This window comes from Mizuhopecten yessoensis, unplaced genomic scaffold (assembly GCF_002113885.1).
Source record: "Mizuhopecten yessoensis strain PY_sf001 unplaced genomic scaffold, ASM211388v2 scaffold7629, whole genome shotgun sequence".
NCBI lineage: Eukaryota > Metazoa > Mollusca > Bivalvia > Pectinida > Pectinidae > Mizuhopecten > Mizuhopecten yessoensis.
In genome coordinates this window covers 61,528-74,002 of record NW_018407143.1, presented here as the reverse complement: position 1 = coordinate 74,002, position 12,475 = coordinate 61,528, and the positions used below count along the sequence as shown (strand labels likewise).

General features: G+C 35.9%; 2 protein-coding genes across 4 annotated transcripts in view; one reads left to right on the top strand and one right to left on the bottom strand.

Annotated features, from left to right (window-relative positions):
- LOC110454008 overlaps nucleotides 1-12,475 on the top strand; it is a gene marked incomplete at its 3' end in the record, with an annotated part of 185,417 nt that overhangs the window by 122,082 nt on the left and 50,860 nt on the right. Inside the window, exon 30 of the mRNA XM_021503294.1 lies at nucleotides 12,315-12,402. Coding sequence (XP_021358969.1) covers nucleotides 12,315-12,402 — 88 coding nt within the window. The remainder of the gene's footprint in view (nucleotides 1-12,314; nucleotides 12,403-12,475) is intronic.
- Nucleotides 5,238-11,462, bottom strand: LOC110454009. 3 transcript variants are annotated; one of them, XM_021503297.1, is made up of 5 exons: nucleotides 10,737-11,462; nucleotides 9,862-9,928; nucleotides 9,371-9,438; nucleotides 7,304-8,638; nucleotides 5,238-6,912 (listed from the first exon to the last, which is right to left on the bottom strand). In XM_021503297.1, coding segments are annotated over exons 3-5 (2,061 nt in total). In that variant the 5' UTR covers nucleotides 9,373-9,438; nucleotides 9,862-9,928; nucleotides 10,737-11,462; the 3' UTR covers nucleotides 5,238-6,188. The 3 variants fall into 3 exon arrangements, with proteins under 3 accessions (XP_021358972.1, XP_021358971.1, XP_021358973.1); XM_021503296.1 differs by having other exon boundaries at nucleotides 9,862-11,462; XM_021503298.1 differs by lacking the exon at nucleotides 9,371-9,438 and having other exon boundaries at nucleotides 9,862-11,462.

Sequence of the window (12,475 nt, the reverse complement as noted above, 5' to 3'; positions counted from 1 at the left end):
GACTCGTATAGGTATCAACAGCCATGATTTTAATGGACATTCCTTTGCGTATTGGTGCGGCTACCTCAGCAGCTGCCGCCGGTGTCCAGGATCATGTTATTCAGACTTTGGGTAGATGGTCATCTGACTGTTTTACTCTTTATATCCGAACAGATCCTGCTACAATTTGTAACAGCTTCATTCGCATCGGAGATATATCTGTGTTCCCGGACAAGTCTCAGTTTCACCTGTGTTTGCGTTCCTCAAAAACTGACCCTTTTGGATAAGGAGTTGTCATCAAGATATTTGAGAACACTGTTTTAACTCTTGTGGTTACTATATGTAAGTTTTGACCACTCGTGTTACTCAAGGGGCTACCCCGTCGTCGCCCCTTTTCGTAGACAATATGTTGACCTTAACGTCAAACCTTTAATGCGCCATACTTTTATCTCTTTGTTAAAAGAAACACTGACTCGTATAGGTGTGGATCATCGATCTTTTAATGGTTATTCTTTCCGGGTTGGTGCTGCCACCTCCGCAGCGGCTGCTGGCGTTGAGGATCATGTCATTCAAACCTTGGGTAGATGGTCCTCCAACTGCTATATACGTATATTCGTACGGATCCTACCGTTATTTCAAATGCACAAAATACTACCTTGTCCAACTGAAATCATTTCATGTTTTACTTTGTGCTTGTTACTTGTTCTTTGTACCTCAATCTTCAATTTTAGTTATTATTACCTAGTTTATATTAAGTATTGGGGGCTCTCACTCACTAGTAATTTCCAATTCCTCGTTTCGTTCCATTTGGGTTTTAATTCCTGGGGAATTTTCCCCCCAATACTTTTCTGTAATATTATTTACTTATCTGTTGATTATTTTACTGCTTTTGCTTTAATTTTTCTGTCTATTCTTGATTCTACTAGGCTCTTGAATCGCTCAGGAGTTTCGTCTTGCCAGCTCTTAAATCGCTTAAGTCTGGTGGTCAGTTTGCCTCTCTTGAATCGCTCAAGGCAAANATTTACATTCGGCCTGTCTTGAATCGCTCAAGAGTTAGTTGTCTGGCCTACTTAAAATATATTGCTGAGAATATATTTTTTGTTTGTCTTTGTGGCCTCTTTTTTTGCTTAGGAGGCTACCTCGTCAGTACATGTTTGTTTTTGTAGTATTGTATATAGTTAGCTTATTGTGTTGAGTGAGTAGCCTCTGATACGCCAAAGTATAAGTTTGTATTTTCTTTTATCTTGCTATCTGCCTCATTTAAATATCTCGCATTGTAATAAACAGGTAAACTGTTGTTTCATCGTTTTTGTTGTGTATAAATACTGACTCACCGAGGAAGACTAGTTAACCAGAGGCTGTGGTTAACACCCCCTAGCGGAGGCATTGAAAGTATGATGACCTCTGTTTCATATTTATGTGAAATCTTTTTTGGTAATTCATGATTTATGAATCACAAAGTAAAAATTATTATACACTCCTTCATTATTAGTCCCCTACCAATGAAATCAGGGGGACTATAGGTTTCCTCTCCGTATGTACGTAACACCAATGTTTGTCAGCGCTCTATCAGCTTCATTCCTTGAGGGATTTTGATCAAACTTCACACAAATACAAAGAATCATAATATCTCGGACAAGTTCAAGTTTCAGGGTTGTCAGGTCAAGGTCACCATTACTATTTTCAGAAAATCCTTGTCAGCGCTCTAGCGGCTTCATTCCTTGGAGGATTTTGATCAAACTTCATACAATTACAAAGGACCATAATATGTCGGACAAGTTTGAGTAACAGGGTTATCGGGTCAAGGTCACCGTTACTATTTTTAGAAAATCTTTGTCAGCACTCCAGCGGCGTCATCCCTCGAGGGATTTTTATCAAACTTCATACAATTACAAAGGACCATAATATCTCAGACAAGTTTGAGTTTCAGGGTTGTCGGGTCATGGTCACCGTTGCTATTTTTAGAAAATCCTTGTCAGCCCTCTAGTGGCTTCATTCCTTGAAGGGTTTCTGATCAAACTTCATACAATTACAAAGGACAATAATATCTTCGAGAAGTTCAAGTTTTAGGGTTGTTGGGTCAAGGTCACCGTTACGTTTTTTAGAAAATCGTTGTCAGCACTCCAGCGGCTTCATTCCTTGAAGGATTTTGATTAAACTTCATAACAATTACAAAGGACCATAATATCTCCGAACAAAGTTCAAGTTTCAGGGTTGTTGGGTCAAGGTCAAGGTCACCTTTACTTTTTTTTTAAATCGTTGTCAGCGCTCTAGCGGCTTCATTCCATCAGGATTTTGATCAAACTTCACACAATTACAAAGGACCATAATATCTCGGACAAGTTCGAATTTCAGGGTTGTCGGGTCATGGTCACCGTTGCTATTTTTAGAAAATCCTTGTCAGCCTCTAGCGTCTTCATTCCTTGAAGGGTTTTTGATCAAACTTCGTACAATTATAAAGGACCATAATATCTCGGACAAGTTTGAGTTTCAGGGTTGTTGGGTCAAGGTCACCGTTACTTTTTTTAGAAAATCGTTGTCAGCACTCCAGCGGCGTCATTCCTCGAGGGATTTTGGTAAAAATTCACACAATTACATAGGACCATAATATTTCGGACAATTTCGCATTTCAGGGTTGTCGGGTTAACGTCACCGTTGCTATTTTTAGAAAATCCTTGTCAGCCTCTAGCGTCTTCATTCCTTGAAGGGTTTCTGATCAAACTTCATATAATTACAAAGGACAATAATATCTCGGAGAAGTTCAAATTTCAGGGTTGTTGGGTCAAGGTCACCGTTACTTATTTTAGAAAATCATTGTCAGCGCTCCAGCGGCTTCATTCCTTGAAGGGTTTTGATTAAACTTCACACAATTACAAAGGACAATAATATCTCGAACAAAGTTCAAGTTTCAGGGTTTTTGGGTCAAGGTCACCGTTACTTGTTTAGAAAATGGTTGTCAGCGCTCTAGCGGCTTCATTTCATCAGGATTTTGATCAAACTTCACACAATTACAAAGGACCATATCTCGGACAAGTTTCAGTTTCAGGGTTGTAGAGTTGAGGTCAAGGCCACTGTTATTAATCAAAATCCTGAACAAGTTGAAGCCAGTGATGGACTGATGATCGATAAATAATAATCGAACATCGATCGATTTGTCCTGTTCGATTCCGATTATCGATTACAAATTCCATAATCGATATAATCCTTCATTACTGAACTTAAAGTGTCAAATGTGTATGTAATATACAGTATACCGTAAAAACCCATGTAATTTGCGCACCTGTGTAATTTGCGCAGGTACTTTTTGAGGCTGAAAATCGGGAAAAAAGGTTCTACTCAAATATTTTGCGCACCCAAAAAATCGGGAAAAAAACGATGTTCATGCTCCGAAAATCGATCTCTGAATATGTTTTTTTTAAAATATATTTCTATGATTTTTTTTTCATTGATGTAAAATGATATTTAAAACCAAGTAGAAACTACGTAAAATGTGTATTTTGTTGCTTGTTTTCTTTGAATTATCTGATCACACATGACACACGTGTGCGCATTTCGGCATACATCAAATCAATTAATAAGTAATTCGATGTTTAGTAACCGCTGGTGCATATCTCCTGGTGAAAGTCATAATTAGATACCTTTTATTGATCATAATTACGATCAGTGAGAAGGGCTCATCATGGCGGCTTGGGTTACATCACTTCAAACCAGGTCATGTCACAGTTCAGTTTGGCCACGGAATTAGATTATCTAAGTCTGTGGTTTGGCGATATTTTTTTACAAATTACAATGCAGTAATGAGCTAACACTATCTCTGTGATTAACTGTTAACAATAGCTCTACTAATTGAAATGATTTGCAGTCGCGATCGACGGACCGTTTTGTTATTTTTTTCACTCGCCAACATGTGGCGTGAAATACGAAGCCACATTGTCATAACTAGACTGATTTGACTGATAAGGGATTATAAAAAATATGTTTATACTAGAAGCGTGGACAATCAATACATCCTCTTCAAATCGACTCCAAGGAAAAAAATAGTTAACGCAGACTATTTTTACGATTCTTCATTTAATAAATATTGAAATAATTCACGAGGTTATTATCAATCACGTGTTTACGTTATGTTAGACGCGAGATCAACATGAAAGTGAGCCGGAAAAAAACCATGTTATACGTATACCCATAGGCGATTTGAAAAAAACCTTACAGAACTTACAGAGAACGGAGCTTAAATTGAACAACTACATTTTCGTAATAGTATGGGGAAACGCACCGAGATGTCGAAACGTAATGTCGTAAGTTGATCGGCGATTCTCTGGCATAGGAATTTGGCTAAACTTTTTTTGTTAACGGTTACCTATTTATTAATACTTTTCACATAATCTCACATAACAACACATTATGTATCTTTTATTAATGTTTGACATAAATAAATTTGTTGATCGTCATTTGTCTTAGAGTTCCGTGTACCAAGGGACATAATTTAAGATGGCGATCTCAGAATCGTCGATCTTTTCCTGAAAAAAACTTGATTTTTTCTATACCTGTGTATTTCACGCACCCCCCACTTTGAGTATTAAATTTCTGAAAAAAAAGTGCGCAAATTACATGGGTTTTTACGGTACATGGAAATTCATTTATTCTGATTTTTTTTACAATATGATCACACATGATTGATGGTAATTTAGAATAGAAAAATTACATTAAATTCAGATACAAGCTAATTGTATACTTTTCATTTTCCCAAATTAACACCAAAGGGCATGGTGTGGCGTCAACTTTTTACTTTAAACAACTTCTTCTCGGTAACCAAAATGATATTTGGCCAGAAGCTTGCTGGGATGAAGGGCTACCAAGTTTGTTCAAATAAACGACTTTGATATATATTCAAACATCCTTAAACAATTCTTGTTAGCGCTATTTCTCAGAAAGTACTGGATGGATCTTTCTCATATTTCACTTGAAGTTTCCCTTATGATCTGTAGTTTTGCATTTCGTTTTTTGGGACTGATCACAAAACCAAAATGGCGGACAGGCAGCCATTTTGAATTTGAGAGTTAGTTTGTTAGCCCTGTTTTTCAGAGGGATCTTTCTCAAATGTTACATGAAGGTTCCCCATGGTCCCTAGTTACACATATTAAGTTTTAGGACAGAAGGGAAAACCAAGATGGCGAACAGACGGCCCTCTTGAATTTGAGAATGTAAGTTTGTTAGCGTTATTTCTCATAATGTTCAGAAGGGGTCTTTCTCAAAGGAGTAGGTGCATTAAGGGCCATTTTTGGCCCCACCTCAGATTTACTCAATTTTTATACCATGCATACATGGACATATGAGATTTATAAAACATGCAGTTTCAAAGAATTCCGACATTGCGTTGCCTAGCAACAGACCTGGAAACCCACATAGTATATACAGTCTAATTGCACATTGAGTGATATTTAAGTATGTATTATAATATTTTATAAAAGTTGTTTGTTCAAAATACTTTATACAACTTTGCATGAATATTGTTAAGTTTTTAAGAATCTTTGAGAGTATTTCAATGTGCCCAAACATGTTTTTGATTCTTCCTAGCAACGCAATCACAACCAAAGTTTCTCCATAGCAACAGTACATTATTTCTATCATAATGGACACAAAAAGTGTTTGATATTACAAGATTAAATTATGAAATTACAGTAAATATGAAGGAAGCAGAAACAACATATAGTTGATGTTCCACAGCAACCATGTCTTGTCTTAGCAACCAAATGCCTTCCATAGCAACGGTACATGAAATGTTTTACAATGGCGACACTGGTGCTGGATATTACAAGTTATAAACTGGTATGTTAATATGGTAAAAAAAAAATGAAAGAAAATAGCGAGTTTTTTTAATATAGTTTGTGCTTTAATATTGTATTGGTATTTTATTTGGCGTTTTACTAAGAGGATAAAGAACAATTCAGATTCACTTTCAATTTAACAATTTTATCAATATTCCCGTAATCAATAATCCTTACGATCCAGGTAAATCGTAAAGGATATAAACAAATAATGACATGTTCAAATGATAACAAAAAATGATACTTAAGAAACAACATTTAACAACAAGAGACCTTGTCACCCGAGATAAGTGTTAATGGATCTTTGATTAGAATTTTGGAGACAGTCATAATTCGAAAATACAATTTACATCTGTGCAGCTGTGTTTTTCCTATTCTTCTTCACTCTTCGGTGTTCCCCTCATCATCACTCTCATCAACACTGAGTGGCTCTGGTGTATGGCTGGCATCTTGCAGATATTGTGTCCAGTCCTTGCTAAAGTCGAAGGTTTTGTCCAAATGACGTGCAAATCCCATATACCATACCACTGAAGCAACATGGGAGCAAGTCCCAACTACTCTCGCTCCAGCTCGGCATTTACAGTACCACCCTTGCACAGTGCACTCATCGAAAAATACCCACAGTTGGTATGCTTTTGAGCTGATGTGTCTGCTCTGAATCTTGGCACTGATGAGGTTAGCATCTACTTTACAGACAGATACTTCATATCCCCCCGATTCACTCATATGCTCCTGTGTGTAGGCCCTTGCTAATTTTAGTTGATAAACACCAAGTGTCAAATTCCTCAGGTCTTCTTCTGTCATTACAGGAAAGTCAATTTCACTGCTGGTGTCCATCCTCTGCCACTTGCTTGGTCTATTGGCAAGGCCATCTCGGTCGATTCTTTCCTGAAGAGTGTTCTGTTTCTTCGACAGATACAACATCTTCGAACCAATTACTTGATCTTTTTCTGCGTCTCCCGTGCTTATTGGTGTACTGAACTTGTTGCAGATTGCACACACAATTCTTACAATATCTCCAACGTATGGAATCTGGGAGTTGGGGAGCACACGGTCCAGATATTTCCAAGTTTTTAAACGCCCATTCACAGCCTCTACGACCCACCTGAAAGATAGTAAATAGGTACATTTTGAATCTGACAAACACATAAAGTGTAACAATGCATTTAACCCTTTCACCACTGTTGACCGTAATAGACTCATCCAGATCAATGAATAGTCGAGTAAACTAAAGTTGCATAGGGATGAAAGGGTTAACATAAGCTATATCAAAGGAAGTTTGATTTGAACTTTGTCAACTTCTTCTACATAGATAAGTTCATGTACATCAATTTCTAAAATTGTACTCGAGTATCTGCTATTCTCAGTGGGAGTGTCCTTTTACCATTTTAGTGATATATTTATACATACCTAGTATAAGTTATCATACATTTATAAGTTATATACATTTAATTAGTGGATCTAGTAAAGTATCAATCATAATAAGAAAATCTTACCTTATTTTTGTAACAAGTCGAGAAGCGTTGCTTTCTCCAACTGTGTGTTGCTGTTTTTGTTTCGAAAAAGAAGGCATCTCTGTCTGTATTCCTAGTTGTTTCAGGAGGTCCAGAGAATCCCTAAAACCTCTGTCAACCACAAACACATCATTTTCCTGAATCCACTCCTTGATCTCTTCAATGTTGGAATTCAAAATCTGATTCAGGATGCTGGCGTCATTGTTTTTCGAATCTGCAAAGTAAGGTCCTAACACGCTTACTATGTAACCTGTTGTTGTGACAAACATCATAGGTTTCACCAATGGACGGTGCTTATGCATGCTGTAGCTCCTCCTTTGGAACATAAACTGGCCACTCTTTTGAATGTAAATATAGGTGCCGTCAATCACAAGAATGGCTGGTTCCATTAGCCCTCCAAACAATGTTTGGGCTAGTGGTCTTGTGTGTTTTGAGATGACATCCTGTCGACTTACATGTTGAAAGCCCAGATTTGATGGAACAAAGTCTTTCATAAGTGCAATCCTAGCCGATGATATTGCACGTCGAATGGAATCTTTACCAATATTGAACACTGTTGATAGGATCTTGTTTGACATGCCACTCTTAAGTTTAGTAAGAAAGATACCGACACAAGATTTAATGCTCCTATTTTTTGAAGATCGTACGGAACCAACGAAGTGAATACACAAATCGTTAAAATGTTGAACACTGAGTCCAGTTAGGGTAATGAAATCTTCATCCGAAAGAGCATGTGGTGAGTCGAAATCAATACGTTTGCTTTGTTGGGCATTTGCTACATCTCTGATGTTAGAAATTAAAGACAGTAAGTCTGTACGATTTAGCGAGGATAAGTCACTTTTTATTGCAATGTTTTCACATGCCTCATTTTGCAACAAACCTTCCTCAATATGATGACCACAACATCTTGCTCCAAATGGTACCAGAATACCTTTTCTCAGGAAGAGGTCGTATTTTGCGTCACGAGAGATTACCATCAGTTTCTTTGGATAGGTATTGCAAACGAAACATTTTTTGTGGCTGCTTCCTGTGGATGGTATCGGAAGTGTTATATTCCGTGGTGACAAAAGGGTTTTGTTTGCAGATTTATCACAAGAGGTATGTTGACCGGTAATTGTACGACGCTGTAGTGATGAGCGATGGCATGACATGCGACACTTTCCACAAATAACGTCTTCATCTTTTGTTTGTATCATAAAAGTTTTTAACAAATACTTCCTCAGTGTAGTGTTTTCCTTGCCTTTAATGAAGCGCCTGTCCCCAGGCTTTGTTCTTTTAGAACAAACAACACACCGAAATTCTCCTTTTCCAGGCATCCTAAACAATAGATAGCAATCATATATTAAAACACGTCCTGAAAACCAGTTATAAAGAACGTCTGAGCATGCATTTATTCTTTATTGAACAAGCATTCTGTGGGTACTGATGAATCAAAACATGTCCCCTACCGGCCCCCAAACTTTAACCTGCAGATTTTGGCCAACATAGTTAAGTCGAAAATATGTCAAAAATTCAAAATAAAATAAAATATTTTGTCCACTGTCACTAAACAACATTAATGCTAGATGCCTAAAGAACCTGTGTACATAAAATCAGCATCCTAACACTATTATTAAGTGAACGGTGAGCCATTACAAAAGTTTAATCGAACCTTTAACCCTTCAGATTTTGGCCAAGATACTTAAGTCCAAAACATGTAAAAATAAAAAAGGAAAAAAATCAATTATTTAAACCTATAGCTCCCCGGTTTCACCGGTAGGGAACTAATAAAGACTAATAAGTATGAAACATTAACGCCGAAAATATGTACTTGTTATCATTCTTTATTTACCACCTCTTATTTATAGCGTTCATTTATACCGTTCATATAACTAGTAAGCAAAGGAGGGGGGGGGGTGGTTCTTTCAAAATATGAATGAGATAATCCTGTGACAGAATTCTCGTTGGGGAACATTTGCTTTTTAACATTTTACACTTGTATATCAAAATTCTGCTTTTTGACAATTTAAAGCACTGAAATATAATACTGTTACATCAGCAAAAACTTACATGTCACTTCAAGAATATCCATGCATCTTCTCTTGTTCTTATGGAATATAATTTTATTTAATGGCATCCTAAAAAAATGTAAATAATATAATAATGAATTTCAGTGTTTTCATTTAACAATTTGTGTTTTCACTTCAACAAAATATGTTAAGAATGATACATGTATATTTGAGGGCTTTAAACTGCTTCAATTGTCATACAAAGTCACTTATGCTTATTTACTTGAATATATTTTTGTTCAGTTTTGAATTCATATTAGCTATTCATATATAACTAAGGATATTCTTCATTTAGCTTAATTAAGTTGTTCATAAGGAAATTAATGAATCCTTCCAAAAAGCATTTAGCCCATACAATAAAATTAACTCGTTAATTTTTTTATAAATAAAAAAAGGAGTGATCTGACCAGCGAGAGTACACATACAATTTCAGCAATTTGAAGCACTGACAAAAATATAATTAATTCAGTTACGATATTACAAAAAACTTACGTGTAACTTCAAGAATATCCATACAGATGTGATCATTGATTTCAGGGTCCATCATATTACTGGCATCCTTAAAAGGAAAATACATATAATTAATTTCAGCATATATGCAGCTTTTGTTTTCATAAAAAATATTAATAGAGAAATTATAAAATATATAAGCCCCAAAAATAAAATGAACACTTATCAGTTGATATGAGTACTGATTTTTACCTTAATTGTTACAATTACTGTAAAACTTCGAAAAAAAAGTAAAACTTCGAAAAAAAGTGATCTGAGTGTGACTTGAACCCCCAATGATGTAAAAATAAGTGCAAAGTCCACGATGCTAACCACTACACCAAGCATCCGTTCTTGGATGATGAGGATTTGTTAATCTACAATATCTCAAAATCAACAGGAAAAAGTGTGTGTGCGTCGATGTTAATTTGTTGTGTTAATGAATGTACCCCATATGTTAGTACTTCATATGTTGGTATACTTTCTCATCTGTTTCACGTTAGTATATGTTTTATCAAATATTGGTCGGCTAATCATTTTCCGACGGTTAATCAGGGATTTCCTTTACGCCACTAAAATCTATTTTTAGACTTAGAACTAAAAGCTTTGAACTGAAAAACATGCTAAAAACAAAGTATTTAGTTGTATTGCTTTTGAAAAAAGTATTCTTCATTTCATATTACTCAATAAATATTCACTATTTTTGAGCAAAACAACAGAAATATCGACAATGACGATCTTCATTGAAGTTACAACAGACGTCTGCTCGGCCATACAAACGTAAACAAAACACGGCGTTCGAATCGAAGAGTATCACACATTATACAAGCATTTGTTTGTTCATGCACCGATCACTTTTACATAAAATTATAACATACCTGTCCAATGATGTGTAGATAACTTCTATGATATGTAGATCGTGCTGACAGCTCTTTGAAGCTCCAACGTTTAGGGTAGGCTTACATCTTTGCATAAGCTTCTATAGCAACGCGAAACAGGATCGCAGGACGATTTTTTTTATGGATATTTTTTTGCATTTTAAAATCATAACTTGTTTTTCTATTTTATCTTTTTTTTTTATTTAACAAAATACGTAGGTCAACTCATCAATCAGAACAGTATTTTTTTATGAAGTTATAATTTCAACATTGTCTGTAAAGATCCCGACCAGTCTTTTGCAGTCGGTCGATATCGTTACACAGGGCTACGTCAACGCGATGCAATTTTTGTTGCAAATCGGTCGGAAATTTAGCAGTATTTTCTTATTTTAAATACCTCCCCAAGCATGTACCAAAAATATTTTTGAACACCACAGACAAAATACCTACATTATTCTAATTCTTAAATATAAAATTGGTACACCCTTGGGGAGGTATTTGAAACTTCACTCAAAGTTACAAAACATGGTAAAAATCTTCACTTTTTTGTAAACGTGACGTTTTCCCGCGAAATTTGTGACGTCATCAATGGTGTTTTAAACCTATTTTTTCTTGATTTTCAACTGACTGGTTGTCAAATAACATAAATGGGTACATGGTTAAGTTTTTTTCTAACAATTAGAAAAAAAAATATTTGAGGCCAAATTTGGGCCATAACGCATTTACTCCTTTCACATGAAGTTTTCCAATGGTTCCTAATTCTGCATTTCGAATTTTGGGGATGATTGGAAAACCAAGATGGCTGGCAGGTGGTCATATTTTTTTTGGGAGTAAAAGTTTTTTAGCCCTATTGCTCAAAAAATATTGGAGGGATCTTTCTCAAATTTCACATAAGAGTACCTCTTGTTCTTAGTTATGCATATCAAATCATATCGGCCGGTTATCTTGTTACAGTTTAAGTTTGTTATTGCTATTTCTCAGAATTGACTGGAGAATTTTTTCTCAGATTTGGTATATAGGTTCCCCATGGTCCTGAGTTGTGCATGTTAACTTTTGAGGTTGATAAAAAGATTGATTAAGATTGTGGACAGGCAATTCAAATGCAAACTGATAATAGAAAAGAAGAGAAAAGATCGAACTGACATAGAACTAATGAAGATGGTACAATGTTGGGCGCCAAGGTCCTTCTGGGATCTCTTGTTATATGTTTTGAAAGCGAGGTCTATTAGTTAATCTGTGGCTTGCAGTTTTTATTGAATTTTATTAACAAGAATATGTAATATTATAGAAATTGAGATGAAATCCTCAGAGAACTGTTAATGATTTTACATGAGAAAGATGATCAGGAGTTCAATCACATTAAAAGTTTCTATCTGCTATAATGTTTTATTGGTAAATCAAGTTAGTCAAGTTAGGGACCTTTGCTTGCTTTGAATGTTAAAAGCTGAGTTTTAGAAACTTGTATTCCTGCCACAATTGTAGAGCAGAATTACTTCAACATGAAACAGGAATCTGACATCGACCGTTGTCATTCATGCCAGATCAGAGATAACTTCTATTTTCCATGCACTCTTACAGGAAGGAATCCCTGACGAGCTCTTTGTCAGATATCATCAGTGTCATTGACCCTATCGAGGAAACAGACGAAAACCTGGAATTACTTGAGGTAAGCACTAATCTTTATCATTCTGTCTCATGTCTAATTTTTAGCTCACCTGGCCCGAAGGGCCAAGTGAGCC

What these genes read in the sequence shown, in the direction of transcription:
- LOC110454009 (XM_021503296.1), bottom strand. An exon ending in CGACTTGTTACAAAAATAAG is followed by an intron (nt 6,913 to 7,303) that starts GTAAGATTTTCT and finishes ACTATCTTTCAG; the next exon opens with GTGGGTCGTAGAGGCTGTGA.